This window comes from Natrix helvetica (assembly GCF_964273705.1).
Source record: "Natrix helvetica genome assembly, chromosome: 1".
NCBI lineage: Eukaryota > Metazoa > Chordata > Lepidosauria > Squamata > Natricidae > Natrix > Natrix helvetica.
In genome coordinates, this window is record NC_138548.1 from 273540884 (window position 1) to 273558807 (window position 17924).

The 17924-nt window shown below is 38.7% G+C and overlaps 1 protein-coding gene across 2 annotated transcripts in view; it reads left to right on the forward strand.

Annotated features, from left to right (window-relative positions):
- Nucleotides 1–17924, forward strand: part of PPP2R2B (protein phosphatase 2 regulatory subunit Bbeta) — a 284774-nt gene that overhangs the window by 247648 nt on the left and 19202 nt on the right. For both annotated transcript variants that reach the window (XM_081936016.1, XM_081936017.1), the window contains exon 6: nt 14939–15103. In XM_081936016.1, coding sequence (XP_081792142.1) covers nt 14939–15103 — 165 coding nt within the window. The remainder of the gene's footprint in view (nt 1–14938; nt 15104–17924) is intronic.

Below are 17924 nucleotides of genomic sequence, written 5' to 3' on the forward strand. Positions count from 1 at the left end.
CTCTAAACTAAATATAAGTATTATATGTTAATATTTATTTTAAATTAAAATAATTGTACAGGTAGTACCTGGTTAACAATCATAATTGGGACTGGAAACTCCATCGCTAAGCAATGAGGTTGTAAAATGAAAAATCACATGACCACATTAACTTATGATGGCAGTTCCAATTCCAGTCATTAAGGGAATTATGCATGGTCATTAAACGTGATGTCACATGACTATGACTTCCTGTGGCTTCCAACAAGCAAAGTCAATGGAGAAGCTAGCAGGAAGTTGAAAATTATGGTCACAATAAGCCTTTTCTTCATGGACAGCTGACTCTGTTCAAATTTCTTTCTTGTATCAAAATGAAACTCAATGGAGTTTGATTGGGTGAGGGGACAAGTATATTTCTTAAGCCCTGTTTATCATAGGAGAGGCCCCTCTGCCAGAAGACTCATTCTGCAAAGAGAGAAGAGTTGATGAATTAAAAAAGAGATGAGATGGGAAGCAGAAACATAAAGAAAACCTTCTGAGTCTTGAACTGCCAGCGATCATAATATATGTTCAGTGTCAGAGTAGTGTGCCATATGACTCCACACTACTGCATTCAAGGAATTCAAAGCCTTTTAATATTCTTTGGAAGCATTACCAAAAACACTCACAGAGAAAGGGAGACAATTGAAGTACCTCCAAACAGAGTGGCCTAGAACACTTGGAAGCCTTCTGGCTCTCAGAAGAAAAAGGAAGAAGGGGACAACCTGAGTGAGCTCAGTCGCTGCCCCTTTTATACATGCTCATGCACCAGTGTGCCCACAAGGCGGACTTGCCTCTTGGGAACAGGTGGAAATGCAGAAAATCTTATTTCTTTTGCTGAAACCATGACCCTGGCAAGCCAATTGGCTGGCAAGAGATTCTGGCTGAGCAGCGACCTCTCACTTCCTGGCCTGCGTACCTTGTGGGTTTGAAACTGCCACTGTTTTTCCTGGTGGGGTCCCCCCAGATATTGTGGTTACTGTTGATGTTCCTTTAGGCAGCTATTTTATATGTAAGTGAGCACATCAACTCACAGCATCAGCTCTGCAAGAGTGCATACAATGTGCTGTCAGATTTCCAATATGTCCATAGTTCATAAATATTGAAGAATCACCCTGAATTTGATGTTCTGCAAAAAAAAAAAAGCTAAAGGTGCTTGCAAAAATTGTGTGAGGAACATTCCTCTGAATTATATAACTGCACTCTACATTTGATTTTGTGTCACCTTTTATTGGCTTCAAATAGTATTCAAAATGTCACCATTTGAACCATCCTGAGTTTGAAGCATCCTGAGCTGGTTCACCATTTGAACCATCTTGTGTTTGAAGCATCCTGAGCATGAAGTAACTGTTTTGAGAGAGTTGTGATGTTTCAAACAACCTAGAAATGTTTCAAACGTTGAACATTTTTTTGAAACCTCTGTTTTAAGCATACAATTGTCTGCCAAAGTGCTCAAGGTAATCTCAAGCTTGAAGTGGGCCATTTTTAAATCAAAATGAAGTGTTTTGGATTCAAGTCTGTTGAATCACAATACTATTAGTTTTCTTAATAATTCACTGCTAATTTCCAATTCAAAACCTAATAACATTTTTAAAGGATAAAAATATGCAAACATTGATAGGCTACCAATGAAAAAGACTAAGGCTGAAAATCATTTTTTGCTTTTGTCTTGTATTATGATTGTCTCAGATATTCATCAATATAGGAAGAAATATGCCACTGTCCCCCCAACGCAAAACTGATCTTTAGCATTTTTGGAATTAGGAGAAAATAACTGTGGTCATGGAGCTACGTAATAGCAAGTTCCTATGGAGAGAGGTGGTGATGTTCCTCATTTACCTAAAAGTTAACATGATATTGGCTGTTTTGCTTGAATTTTTGCTGTCGTCATCATATAGCAAATAGGAAGGAAATTTTAAAGAACAAAACTCTGCACTCAGAAGCAAGAAAGTGAATCCTCTGTCCTCCAAAGCTGAGACTTGTTTTCCCAGCAGGCACTTCCAGTGGTGCAATGTTTCTCAAACTTGGCAACTTCAAGATGTGTGGACTTCAATCCCCGGAATTCCTCAGCCAGCATGCTAGAAGTTATAGAATTCTGGGAATTGAAGTCTAAACATCTTAAAGTTGCTAACTTTGAAAAGTCCTGCAATGATGGAATCCTGCAGTGGAAAGTTTAGGAGATAGATATTTTAGCAAATCATTTGTCTTCCCCATGTGCCATTTTGGTTCTCACAATTGGATCCCTTGTTTTAAACCAGAGGTGTATTTTAAAGGTACAGCAATGCCACTGCAATTTGAGTTTTGATACCATACAACACTCACTCTATTTCCTAATCACTGTAGCACTATTTTGAAGTTAATTGTGGGAACTCCTTGATTCCAGTCAGCCTCAAAATGAAGGAAAGATAATGTTAGATTAACATTAGTCATCTACTTGACCAGCAAAAGACTAATAGTGGAGTCACTTGGTGATAAAAACAAAGTTAGGAGGGTTTCAGCCCAGCCAGAGCTGCAGATTACCATAGTTGCCAAGCTTTCATAAAAGCCAAGTTCCAGACAGATAAAGAAGAGGAACATGGAAGAACTGCTGGCTGGTTTGAAGGAAAAGAGTGGGACAAGAAAAGAACTGCTAGTTGTCCCAGTCTTTCTTCTTTTAATCAGCATTTATTTTCTTCCACCGCTCATTCACTCTTTTGCCCCTTGGTCTACTGATTTTCCCTTCCTTTCAGTTACATTGCAGTTGGCACTAAGCAAGCCTCACTCATATCCAGGATGGTAAGGCATCATTTATGACAATAGAAAACAGATGGGCTTTAGTTGATCCTGATTTCAGATAAACTGCTGCAGAGGGAGAACAAAGCTAATTCAGCTCTTCAGCTATACGAACATAATGGGAAGGTATAATGTGAAGCACTGGTTTCTGGTGCAAAGTTATAGGTGGAGAGGCCATCAGACTTCTTTCAGTGGCCTATTCCTCTGGTTGTGCCTTAAATATTTACATCCCCACCCCCAGGGCTAGGAAAAAATATATTGAAATTTGCACTGTACCAATGCAAGGCAGTTGGGCTACTTACTCTGACTGACAGCAGCTCTCCAGAGTTTCAGACAAAGAGTTTTTCCTACTTCTCTTGAGATGTACCCGAGTTTAGCATTGGACTCTTGTGTATGCTCTGAAACTGAGTTATAGTTCTTCCTTCTGGTCGTGTCAGTGCTGTATCTATGCATACGTATGCTCACTGGTGATAGTAATATATTTTGGCTGCCGAACACTAATCCAGTTAGTTCACTGAAGTCAGTCAATTTTAACATTTTCAGTCTCAGGACATTTTGTATCTAGACAACTTTTTATTTCATTTTGTTTAGGGAAATCTAAATGCCCCCAAGTTACAGAAGCAATAGAGTGAATTAACGAAGCCATTTAATATCGCTTAGAGACCCCAGCTCAAATTCTACTTAAATCGTAAATTAAATATATGTCAGAAAAATGTACAAATTAATTCAGATTTGATGCATATCACACCATCTCTTGTGTTCTTGGGTACAATACATTCCAACTATATCATCTTTGTGGTGATTCATAATAATAATGCTTTCTGTCATTTTGAATTGACAGGCAGCATTATCCTTTGATTTACATTATCTAATAAACCAGGTCTCGTACTCCTGTGCATGTCAGAAGTAAACCCCATTGTGAGCAGTAGAAATTATTCCCAAATAAAAACAGAGCAACCTTAAAAGATAGCTATTGCCCCCAATAACCTGGGTCCTCATTTTACTGACCTCGGAAGGAAGGAAGGCTGAGTCAACATTGAACGTGGTGAGATTCAAACTGCTGAATTGCAGTCAGCAGAAGTAGCCTGCAGTACTGCATCTAACCACTGTGTCACTGCGGCTCTTAGTCATTGTTTTACAAGTACCGTATTTTTCAGAGTATAAGATACACCTTTTCCCCCTCTAAAAGAGCATGGAAATGTTGGTGAGTCTTATACACCAAATGCAGCCATTTTTGACCTCCCAAAGCCCTGCCCCTGCATTCCATTTTTATGAAAAGTGGCCCGTTTTTTGCAAAAACAGAGGTGTTTTTGCCTTCCCCCAGCACCCAGAAGCACTCTGCAGGCTTCAGCAGGTTGGGGGAAGGTAAAAATGCCTCCATTTATGCGAAAAACCACCCATTTTCCGCCCATTTTTTGCAAAAATGGGGGCATTTTTGCCTTCCTCCAGCCCTGCTGAAACCTGCAGAGTGATCCTGGCTTCAGGGAGGACAAACACTTTTTTTCTTACTTCTTCGAAATCTTGGTGTCTCTTATACACCGGTGCACCTTATAGTCCAAAAAATACGGTATTTGATTACAATTGTTCTTAGACTATCAGCACCATCCTTAAAACAAATCTAGACAAATAAACATTCAGAAAGAGCTCTGATTTCCTAATGTCATGTTAATCTGTGGCCCTTGCTTCCTGCAAACAAGAGAACGTGCACCAATGCTATTAAAGACAATCACTAAAATATTTTACAAGAGTGGATGTCAGTTGTCACTCCGTGTCCTATTTATCCATACTATTAACTAGTCAATCTATTAGTCTCCTTCCTTTGGTAGAAACAACTTGAAACATGACCATTATCCTCTCTATGAAATGTTCCTTAAACATGCAAAATAATTTCTTTCCTGTAATCTGACTAACCATAAAAATATTCTATTATATTTAGGTACTGGTTTAATTCTGAAGTCTGAAATGAATCATGCTAATATTTTAATATTAAATATTAATATTAAATACTATTTAAAAGTAAGTATATCATTTTTAAAAAAATCTCACAATATCATTATTTTCATACTATTGAATACTGTTGAGCAGAAATGGTAGCTGCATCAGCCATAAATTTGGCTAGTTCCCCTTTAATCGCATCCAAATTGATTGCCATTATAAATTCCTTACCCTGATACAGTTGTGTTCAGTTTAGAGAAATGCTGTTTTCCAATCGGCCATTGTTCAGCATTATTGGATTATTCCAGTTTCTAACTAGGTGTACAGATGAAAGGGAGAGAAAATCACCCTATACATTTTTTGCTCCCTGAATAATTTTATAAACTGAAATTGTCACAGCCATAATTTATCCTCTACTCTAGTTCCTCAACCAACAAATAATGTTCAATTCTTGCCCCATTTGCAGCTTTTTAAATATAACAGAACCATAAACATTACAGATAGTCCTTGTTTAGCAACCATTGTTGGGACTGGCAATTCAGTTGTTAAGCAAAGTGGTCACTGAGTGAAACATCACCATTTTATAACCTTTTTACAGACTGCAAAGGTTGCAAATGTGAAGACTAATGTGGCAATTCAGTTGTTAAGCAAAGTGGTCACTGAGTGAAACATCACCATTTTATAACCTTTTTACAGACTGCAAAGGTTGCAAATGTAAAAGTAACCAAAGTTACTTTTTCAATAACCTAACTGCAGGCAGTGGCTAAACAAGACAGCTGCTAAAGGAGGACCACTTGTATACCATGTAGCTGCACTATCACAGTCTATGCAATTGCTGTGTCTGCCAGCAATTGTAAAAATGCAGTTATAGAAAGGGAAAAATAGCAAGAGTAAATATGAAAATTGTAACAAGATTACTTTGTATGTGAGCCTGGGATGGTGTTTGGTAGAATTGTGGTTGACAGGTTGACAGTGACAAAAATTTGGGAAATATAATATGGTTTTATATTAGCTAGAGTAATGCGGAACATATTTCTGTTCATCAGCAGATAACTGAAAAGTCAATAAATATGAAAAAGTTCATTTCACATTTATTGATTTTGAGACAGTGCATGATAAAGTAAATAGGCTTTAAAATGTTTTGCATTAATATGGATGGGTAAGTTGCAGGGTGGGTTCCTGCCAGTTCTAACCTCTTCTATAGAAGAGATTCCACAAATCTACAGTGCTGTTTAGAACCGGTTCCAGCTCCCTCCCTCCATCAAGATGAAGAGCGAGAGGAGGAATTCTGGGAGTTGAAGTCTACAAGTCTTAAAGCTGTCAAGTTTGAACACCCCTGGGGTTTTCTTTTCTAAAGGGTTAGGGGTGCGAGCGTCTTGTAACTTGACAGCTTTAAGACTTACGTGCTTCAAATGCCAGAGTTTCTGAGCCAACATTTTGGTTGCTAAGCAAGAGTGTTGTTAAGTGAGTTTCACCACATTTTACAAGTTGGTCACGCCCACCCAGTCACATGACTGCCAAGCCACTCCCACTCAGTCACATGGCCGGCAAGCCACTCCCAGCCGGTCACATGGCCAGCAAGCCACTCCCACAAAGCAAGCCACACCTACAGAAGAGGTTCTAAAAAATTTAAAAACCCAGCACTGGTAAGTTGGTGTCTGAGTGTAATACGAGTTACAAATGATAGAAATATTTATCATCTACTCTAGTTCCTCAACCAACAAATAATGTTCCATTCTTGCCCCATTTGCAGACTAAATAGGAAATTTAATGAATGGTTCAACACTGAGCTGGGACTAACATGTATGCTTAATGCCCTCTTATTTATTTAATGTATTTATGGATATCTGTAAGGAATCTTGTGATATTAGAAGGGTACTGATTACATTATATTTATGTACACCTTAGCATGCAGGTGAAGCCATGTGGTTTCCTGAATGATTTACAATGAATGTTAGAGAAAGTGAATGATACTACAAGGAGCAGCAATATGAAAATTAATGTATCAAAGTTGGATTTGACAAGGAAGAAGGAATGCGGAATTGCAAGTTATACATACGTAATTAAAAGTTAAACCAAGTATATGAACTTGTGTAGCTTAGTAAAATGACTACTAAAAATGCAAAAATTATCAAGTAATTTTAAGATGCATAAATATTGGGAGAAAGTAGTTGGTAATACATTGTCTTCTGTGAGGAATTAATATTTGTCAAAAGAAGCCAAACTCCCTACACAGCTAGTCCTCAACTTATGGTCACAATTGACCCCCAAATTTATGTTGCTAAGTAAAATATTTGTTAAGTGAGTTTTACCCCATTTTATGACCACTTCTTCTTAAGAGGCAAGTTGGTAACATGGTCGTTAAGTGAATCTGGCTTCCTCATTGACTTGGCTTATCAGAAGGTGGCAAAAGGTGACCATGAGACACTGAAACCATCATAAATATGAACCAGTTGCCAAGCTTCTCAATTTTATCACATGACTACAAGGATACTGTGACGGTCATAAGTGTGAAAAATTGTCATCTGTCACTTTTTTCAGTGCCTTTGCAACTTTGAATGGTCACTAAATGAACTGTTGTAAGTTAAAGACTATCTGTATTATAAGAAAAGGCTCTGATCTAGTTTGATGTATGGAAGGGAAACTTGAGAATATCAGTAGCAGCATAAAAGTAATATAGAAGGAATGGTATACATAAGAAATTTATGTGGAAAACATGGATTGAATACATGAGAGAGTAATAATACTAAAACAGTACATTGAGGTGATTTGATCACCTATAGCAATGTTTCTCAACCTTTTTTTCACCATGGACCCCCTTTAAACTACTTTTGTGGCCATGGACAACGGCCACTGACATAACTCAAGATTTAAATTATAACTTTTTTCAAGCCTTCATGGATCCCGTTTGAGGACTCTCAGAGATCCATAGACCACAGATTGAGAACCTAGAAAATAAATGAGAATCAAATGGCCAAACAAAAAGGAAAAAAAGAGATTGGGAAATGAAAAAAAGGTCCTATCTAAATGGAATCGATAACTAAAAAAGAGTTTAATGAAGAATCCTTCTCTAGAGAAGTTTAAGCAACAAAAGTGTATGAAGTAGTATGGAAGCAAGAAAATTTACATTGATAAAAGTGTGGAGAAGTATAATGAATTGTGTTGGTATAAACTAGATTTAGATATATTTTCTTTCTTTACCTCTTGCTTTTAATTTTTTTTTTTTGGTTCCTATTTCTTACTCAGTGCTGTGCTTTATACTGCTTATTCCAAAAGGGAGTATTGTGACAGGTATTAATTATTTCCCATAATTTACCAAGAAGAACCATTAAACTAGATATTAAACTAATTGATCTGTAATTTCCCAAATCCCTACTTTAAAAATTGGTGTTACATTCGGTCTCTCCCGGTCTGTGGAAATTCTTAGAGTCCATGTCACAGATTTTGATAAGAAGATTAATCATTTCAAATCTGAGTACTTTAAAGTGGGTACCATTCAGATGGGGTGTACCATAAACTTTAATTTTATCACCCAAAAAAATCTAGGACATGTAAAGGCAGCTGTTCATTCTGGTTAGTCTCACGCTGGGGACATGACCAGCAAACTGAACCTCCTTATCTGTCTCAAACAGAATTTTCATTTGTGAGTGGATAAGAAGGAAGTTATGGCCACCTATTCAATTTCCCCATCATATAGCATTAAAGAAAGTAATCTTCACACACAGACACCTTTTCTCAATAATCTCTAAGGGAATGGGATGTTCTCCGTCTCCCATTCACTCCTTTTAACAGCAGGGACTTAATTTATTTTCCACATGGGGCAAAGCAAGTCTCAGTGCTTTTTTCCTCTCCTCTCTGCTCTTTCTAAACTAAGATTTCAAAAAGCCAATACACTTACCTCATGCTGAGTTTTTACTACTGTAGTGTGGAAGCTTAACACTAGTAGCCTCTATGTTAAGATGTGACTGAGGGCACCAGTATTTGCACTAAGCGGGGATTTCAAAAAGACCAAAATATGTATGAGATCATGACTCCTTTATGTTTTGCCTTAGGACAATCTTAGACCAAAAACAGTGGGGGAAGTTCTCTCAGCCAGAATGATTAATATTGGAAATGCTATGAATCTTTGTCTTTTGGGTGGCTTTATTTTGTCTGAAGAGGAGAAAAATAAAAACAAGATTACAATTCCTCCCTCTTAGACCAAAGGGACCATCATTACCCGGAGGTTAGTTGATAGTGCAGGGAAAAATCAATCAAGACAATAAAAGGCTGGAGATGTAATTAGTGTAGACACAAACATTTTTTGTAAGCCTTTTCTCCCTTGCTTGCTTCCTTCATCCCAGATTTTTTAATGTAGCCTACTTATTTTACTCGGAAAATAATGGTCTACAAAAAAAAATATTGTATTCATCCTGGATCTTCTCTTTGTTTAGATATAAATTGACTTCTAAATTGAATTTTAAAATATAACAGACATATAATGCTAGCTGTAATGTGAACTTTGCTACAGATATCTGAACTTTTCTTCTCTTGCACCTAACCATGGTACAAATGCCTCATGAAAACATCTTTATTTGTATAAAAATGCCCTCGTCTCTTTTCTGGCCCATATGTGAGACAGGCTTAAATCTTCCTTGGCTATACCAGTGTTAAATTAAAATAACATTTCCTCTCTTTATTCTGTCACCATCAAAGGTATATAAGATTGGCTAGGTTTTGTCCCCCAATGTTTTGGCCTGCCAGTGGAGCTGATGGCAGACTCAGACAGTGAAGAGGTTGGGGAGGAACATGGGCCAGTCCTAGAGTCTGGGGAAGGCTCTGATGAGTGCTCTGCGTCAGAAGCAGAGATAGGACCTGGACCTTCCGATAGTTATCACTTGCCTTCGTGTCAGAGATCGATGGGGCAGAAGAATAGGCAGAAGAGCCTGTTCCCGATGTGTGCATATGCAGAGCTGCCACGAGAAGGGAAAGTTAAGGAACAAGGCCTGACTTGGGAGTAAAGGCACAGGTGAACAGTGAATGGCCCCTAAAGAGGAGCGAAAGGGGAGTGGAGTTCACAGGAGACAACTAGTTCGCTTCATTAGTGTGAAGATTTATTCGTGACTGTCAGACACTCCTTGCCAAGTATTTTCTTGTACAGCATTACATTTGGAAGATATCGGCCTGGCAGCTCTCCAAGCCTGATAAAGTCTGTGGTTGTAAATTCACCCTTGAAAAACTGTTTGCCGGGTTTTTGCTAGAAATGAATGTGAGGAATTCACATTAGCTTAATAAAAAGGTGCTTTGTTGGGTCAAGGAGTCTGCTTTCTTATTTTGTGACGCCTAGCTCAGAACACCCATTTTCTTGAAGGGCAGTCAGACGACTGTACAGATTGGAAAGAAGGGAAGTAGAAGTTGGATAATACTTGACAGTTGGGAAAGCCAAGTCCATGTATAACATTACATTGGCTTAAGGGTGGCTGGATAGTATTATTTGTGACTAGTGGGTCTTATCTTGGAAAGCTATAGCTCTTCTGCAGATATAATATTGGCTAGGAACCCTGTTCCTGCTACAGCATGTAATGGTTTGATGATTTAGTCCTCATTAGCTCTCTTTTACTATTTGACATTTTTACATTTTTACAAGGTATGCACTCAATACCGTTTCATTTTTAAAGGAAGCTAGATTTATTTATAGGCGGTTAATTTGGACATATTATAAATATATGAATGCATTTTATTTATTAAACGTATAGCTTGCCTTTCAGGAGCTCCATAGTGGTCCCTTCTCCAGTTTTTTCCAAGCTTGTTGAGACGGAGAGAATGATTAGCCCAATGTTACTGACTGAATTTCCATGGTTGAGACTTAACCTGTGTTTCCCCTGGGTGAAAAGAGGAAGAAAGGGGAGATACTGAATATATTATGATGGACAGTTGAAGTAATCAGAATACTGTAAGATTGTCTTCTTGAAAAAGAAATGAAGGCTGCAGTCTTAACTATGTTCACATAGATAGGGAATATACCAAGACATACTTCCAAATAAACATGCATAGAATTTCATGGAATATGGTAGAAGGCTTTTGTCAGTTCACAACTGAGAATAAATAGAGGTAAACAAAAGAAAATTATTCAAATAATTGAAGGTTGTTTACTATCATATAACCAATCTTAATTGGTTATAACCAATAACCAACTCAACATACAACCAATCTTAATTGATCTCAAAAAAAAAAAGGCAAGTAGGTTTGAATCTGGTTACATGTGTAGAAGACCGAGTCATCCCAAACCTCTAGGTGAGACTGGAATTTTTTTTTTTAAAGTATCCCAGAAAAAAGTAGTGTCAAAGTATTTCTATTCTTTCACCAAAAACATGACATGGATAACTCTATGTAGTTAACCAAAGTTGATTTGACAGAATCCATTTCTGTTTATAAGAATAATAAGGAATATAGCAAAACATTAGGCCAAGTAAACAGGGAACAACATGTGTTTGAGATGTATGGGAGCATAATTAAAAGCTTCTGGAGAGCATTGGATCCTTTCTTTCTCTAGCTTCTCAGTTGATCTATCTTGGCAAAAGTTTGCAATCTTCCCCCCTCTGTTCCTGCATAGTATGGATACGTTGGATAATGATCCTAATAAAAGGTGTAGAGATGCTCTTAGTAGTAACCTGTACGAATAACCCAGAGGTGAGTTGCTGCCGGTTTGGCCTGCATCAGTCGAACCGGTAGTAGCAGTGGTGGGCGGCTCTGCCCACCCACATGGACACGTCACACGCAAGCATGTGTGGGAGCGCACCCGAACCAGTAGTAACCAAATTGACAAACCACCACTGGAGTAACCCTTAGAGGATTTGTGATTTTGCTCTGGGAAAAGAAGATGAGATCATGGGATGGATTGTTTGGGGGAAATGCTTTATACCCAATTCTTCATACTTACAGGTTCTCTCAGTACAGAGAAATCAAGGGGAAAAGCTACAATTCTGTTGCCTTCATTGCAACTAGCAACATGTAGAAACATTTTGATAATGGGAAATCAATTGCAAGTCAGACCCTGCTTTCATTTTCTCCGCTCTTAGGCTGGTCCCAAGTGACACAGAAAAGATCCAATAAAAGAGAATATATGTAGCTCAGGTTGAACTATGGAGTCCTGTAGTGTTGTCAGAGAGCACCAAGGACTCCACAAACAGAAAAGATTTATTTGGTGGCTTGTAATGGAAAACTATATTCTCAGTTGCCTAGCAAGTTGGGATTTCTTTTTCCTGGTCTTCAATAAAATAAGATAACATTCTAATAGCCTTTGTTTAGCCTGGGTTTTTTTGGAATGAAAAAAATACTTTCCATTAAGTTGCAGCTCTCAAATTGCCTCTATGATTCAAGATCAGAAGACAGTACTTAATTAATATGCCGTAGGCAGGTACTTCTCTACTCGAGAGTAGGGTGAAAATAACCTGCTGTGATTGTTTGTAATGTCTGAAGGGGGGGGGGGTATGTATCTGCAGCCAAACCTGATTAGAAGCCTGCATCCATTCTGGAATCTTGCCTTCTTGGAATTCCTAACATTGAAAGCATGCTGATGTAGATAACATTTCTTTTTCATTCAGCTGTTTTTCAGTTCTTTTCAATTACCATATATGGGTCTCTAAAAGCAGCTAAATGTACATGAATATAAAAAAACGAAGCTTGGGGTGGGAACCCATAGTGCTCCCAACTTTATTGTTGTACAGGTAGTCCTCACTTTACAACAGTTCAAAGATACTGAAAAGGTGGCATGACCATTTTTCAAAGTTGCAACCTTGGTAGCATCCCTACATGATGATGTGATCAAAATTCAGATGGTTACTAATTGATTCTTACTTATGATCATTGCTGTGTCCACAGGTGATGGGATCACCTTTCGCAACCTTTTGACAAGCAAAGTCAACGGGGAAGCCCGATTCACTTAACAACTGGGTTTCTAATATATCAACTGCAGGGATTCATTTAACAATTGTGGCAAGAAAGGTCATAAGATGGGGCAAAACTCACTTAACAACATAAATTTTGGGCTCAGCTGTGGTTGTAAGTCAAGGACTACCTGTACTTAGATTGCATGCTTAAGGATAATGTGATGACCGTATTCCCACCTGTATTTTACTTCTTAACTGTTCATCCATAGGAATGCCATTGTTTTCTCTAATGGGGGGATGATATTTTGGATTTGAAATAGTTAGAAATGGCTGCCACCAAGGACGGGTTTGAAGAATAGCTTCTCTCCCAAGTAGCAAGGTTCATGATCCCTGTTAATAATGAATGTTAACCCTCTTTGTTAAGCTTAAACAAAATGTCACTCACTTTTCTTCCTGCCAGTTTCCACTTCCCCTGACTTCAAGAGTTCCCAGTCTTGAGTCATGACCTCCAGGGTCACAGCAGGGAGGTTGCTATGTTTGGGACTTATGTGATCAGAACTGCAGATCGGCTAAACTTGTTTTGGCTTGTTGAGACAAAGCAGAGAGCAAAGTGCTGGAACAGCGCCAATTCATCCACGCCTCAGGATGAATTGGCAAGGCAAACACTGCAGCAGTTTGCAGCAGAAGGGGAAGACACATAGTCTCATTTCCATTTGAGTGCCAATGGCCCTGGAGATGCTACTGGCATTCAAGGACATAACTGGGGCTGCTAGGCTGGTGAAGTCAGGAGCCTTAACTTTTCTCCACAGCATAATTTTTGATCCGAAAACTGTAAGTCCAGGCTCAGGATTGTCAACCACATCAACTTGCTCCAGCTAGGTATTTGGCAGTTGAAAGCAGGTTGCCCTCAAGATTGGTAATCTTACTCAGTAGTCAACATCAAAGGCAAAGGGAGACTATTTCTGCCCACAAACTCACAACATCCCAGAGATAAAGAACAGGCATGATTAAATTCCTCATTAGCTAACCTCTTTATTTCATTTGACCAGTTTGCTTATTTTCCTCAGACTATTTCCCCTGATAATACAGATTGATTTTGCTTTCTGAAAAGAAAAGTCTATTGTGTAGCTACATCAGGTTGTTGACTAATGAATGGGGAGTAGTTTAGAGTCAATACCTGGCCTGGGGTTGATAGTAGATAAAACAAAGCATTTGTGCTTCCACACAGGAAAATGTGGTATGGGGATGGATAAGGAGCTGATAGTCCCAACATATCTAGTGGAAACCAAGGGAGGGAAGGATGGCAAAGAGGTGAAATGAGGATTTGCCCAAATAATTGAAAAACATGTGCTATTTTTCTTCTAATTGTTGAATTGCTTTATCTTCCAAAAAGTGGACAATCTTGGGAGCCGAATCCCACTGGTGTGTATAGTTAGAAAAGGTAGGAATTTTTTTTTGAACAGGTAGTCCTCAACATAACAACGCAATTGAGCCCAATATTTCTGTTGCTAACTGAAATATTTGTTAAGTGAATTTTGCCTCATTTTACAACCTTTTTTGTCACAGTTGTTAAGTGAATCACCACAGTTGTTAAGTTAGTAACACAGTTGTTAAGTGAATCTGACTTCTAGCTTTGAACAATCACTAAATGAATTGCTGTAAGTCGGGAACTACCTGTAGTAAACTTTTCTTGCATTGGTGGTAAATATAAGAAATAGAAAAAAACAAAGGTTGTTAAAGAGGACTTGATCTATTAACAAAGCAGAAATATGAATTCTGGGATTTGTAATTAAGGTCTGCAAGAACTGTAATGAAGTAGAGTTTGGAATTAAAATGTGAAAAATCCATTAATTTCTCTGAATCAAAAGACGGTAACATGGAGAGCTTTGACAGATTTATAATGAAAACTCCCATTGCTATATAGGAATTTGCTCCATGACAAGTCTTTTTATTTTCTTACTTCATATCAATATAATGTCAAGACTAATTATGTTAGAATATATAGGTAGCCAGAACCATTAAGGATTCTCATCTAAGTGTGGAAATAGTATTTTACTAAGAAGTTGCTCAGTTGCTGGATAAATGCTGGAGTTTTTACTCAGCAGGTATTTGAGAGTAGATGAAACATGTCCCTTTGTCACTGATTCCATTTTACCTCATAAAAGTCCTGTGTGTTAGAGTGTTCTGAAACAGAAAGTACTGGATCAAAATTCCCCTAGTGAATGAATAGCAATTTCAACACAACCCTGACTTAACATGCTCTGTCATATCCTAAATCATCCTGAGGTTAGTTTTTAAAAATTCTACCTTGTGTTATTTATGTTGCCTTGACTCTCGTGCATCAGATATTGTAGATATAAAACCAGCAAACATGGAAGAATTGACAGAAGTGATTACAGCTGCAGAATTCCACCCGCATCACTGCAACACCTTCGTCTATAGCAGCAGCAAGGGGACAATAAGATTGTGTGACATGAGAACGTCTGCTTTGTGTGACAGACACTCCAAATGTGAGTATGCTCCAGCCATGTGTTGAAACATACAGTAAAAAGGGAATTTTGTATTATGGAAGGATTTCCCCTAGCACAGGGGTCGGCAACCTTAAACACTCAAAGAGCCACAAAGGTCCTAACCGGAAGCCCCCCATTCAATTCTAGAGCCAACCAGAAGTCCGGTTCCCCCATCATAAAGTCTCCTCCTAGCGTGGCGTCCTTTTTCCTCTACCTACCCTAACTGAAAACCCTATCAATTGTGGAGCCAATTGGCCACCCGGAGCCGCAGCAGAGGGATGAAAGAGCCACACGTGGCTCTAGAGCCACGGGTTGCCGACCCCTGACCTAGCATGTAAAAGAAAAATGCATATGTTTTGTTTGTGATAAGTGTCCTCCATTTATCCTTGTTCAAGATAAAGCTATAAGAAAGAAGTACAGTAACCTTTTCCTTTGGTGATCAATAACTCCTTTCTACTCTGCTAACTAACATGAGGAATGATTCTTCCCTTTGCCTGTGAAATCCATCCTACTGGAACGAGCAACACCCAGAAAACACTTCCATAACTGATTCATTGGTTTTCAGGTATCTTCTTTGGATTGTTCAGAAAATACACAGAAAATGCCTGGATGGCGCAAGAGGAAATGGCATAAGCAGTGGACTGCTGATTTCATGTGTGGGAAACGTGGTTACACCACTAGGTTTTGTCACTATGAAAGAGGAAAAAATGGAATGGTTACCAAGTAGGACCCAGTTTAATTCGATTTTCTTTCAACAAACAAGAGATAATATTTCTTCCATTTTTCACTTGAAAATTTTTAGAAATGGAATTGCTTACCAACTTCAGAACATTTCTGAATGTTTGACGTTCAACCCTTGACTAAAAGGGAGAATTTTGCAACTCAGGTGGAAATATTACATTACGGTCTTATTTTGCTTAACGGGTGAATGAGCAGCTAAGGATCATCTGTATAATAGAATTGGAATGTAAATAGAGGCTTCGTCCATTTTCAATCTCTGAAAATAGAAGCTGAATAGAGATTGTTAAAGTTAATCTCAAAATAAAGTTAACATAGTCTGAAACTAATCGTTTTTTTACAGATAAGAGTTTAAAGTGAGGAATTGTTTATTTTGACTCACTGTAACTGAAGTGGTTCCTGCAGGTATTGTTGTTGTTTTGTGAGTTCTTAGATAATTGTCACTTACACCAAGCAAATCAGAATTTTGGATATGATGTGGTATTTATCCAGACATGATAAATTATGGTTTACTAAAAAAAAAAAAAGCAATGCAAGCTTTAGTCTGTCTCTCCTCCCTGCTCCAGAGGAGAAAACCAGAGGTATTTGGCCCTAATTTGCATAAAATCATCCTTTGACTTAATATCTAAGAATGCAATCACCGATGTCCATAAATCATAGCTTCCCTGTAAACTAGAGCTATGCCCTATATCACAAAGGAAGTGATTGAGACAATAATCCAGATTAAGATATGATCCCACTTGTTCCTGCAATGATACATCATGGTTTGGTGCTAGAACTGAAGCAATTTATATCTGCTTTTCAATATACCAGGAGTGTCAAACTCGCAGTGTCACGGCAGCATCACATGACATATCATGACTTTCCCCCCCTTTGCTAAACCGGCTGTGGGCGTGGTCAGTGCATGATGTACCTTTTTGGACCTTTTTGGCACCACGTGCCCAAACTGGAACTCATGTGCATGCTTGCACGCTCATGCGCCAGAACGCTGGGAACCAAAAGGCCACCTGGTCTTCGCTCACACTGGAGCACCGGAAACCCAAAGCCCAGATAGCTGACACACACATGCGCACCACCCAGCTGGTCTTTGACTTTCTGGCACTCCAGTGCACACAAAGATCAGCTGGCTGGTACGTGCATGTGACAGAAACTAGAAGAGCAGCTGGCGCCAGTGCACCTGCCCGCACAGAGGGCTCTGCGTGCCACCTTTGCGCACGAGCCATAGGTTTGCCATCATGGTTCTAGGATAAAAAAGTTTCCAGTGCCTATATTGCTACTGTAATCAGTTCCCAACCTCTAATAACAACCTTCTTGAAATGATCTCTTCAGTCTTATCTCTCCGACTTAGTGGGAAATGTCATAGCAGCCAATTATTTGGCTGCCGCAAGTGTCTGATTGTATCCTGATATCTATCGCTTGTATTTCTTGGTTAGCCTGGGGTCTTTTTTTTTCACTCCTTCCTCCCGCTTGATTACTGTAAAATAGACAGTTCAGTTCAGATTAAATATATTAGTAATAAGACGCAAGTGGGATCATTTCCTTCCTTTCCCAACAACAGATCTCTTGGCTTGGTTAGTGTTATTCCTTTGTTCTGTTGCTGCTGTTGCAGTTTCCTTTAGAGCACATTCAAAGCAATTGTGAAAACAGGTTCAGATTGATCTCTCCCTTGATGGCCGATATTGATTCTCTCCCCCCCCCCCCCCTCATCCTTCAGGACTGCAGCTCCTCAGTCGATTGTGATTCAGCAGACCTAGAAGTTGGAATTTAGGCTGTTCATCAAGATTCAAAATAAATGCAATTCTGCCCTTTAAAGATGATCTTCCCTACCCCCAAAGGAAATCTTTGATAAATGTGCTTTAATCAGCCTCTTCTCTAGCACATCCCAGATCTCTTGGTTTATTCCTCGGTTTCAATTTAAAAAGCCAACTTCACTGGGCAAAGAGCATTCTTGTCATAAATATGGCTGTTTGCATCTCATGATCTGTCCTGGATCTTTAGTGAAAAGAAGGACCAGGGATGATATGATAGCACTGTTTCAATATCTAAGGGACTGCCACAAAGAGGAGGGAGTCAACCTCTTCTC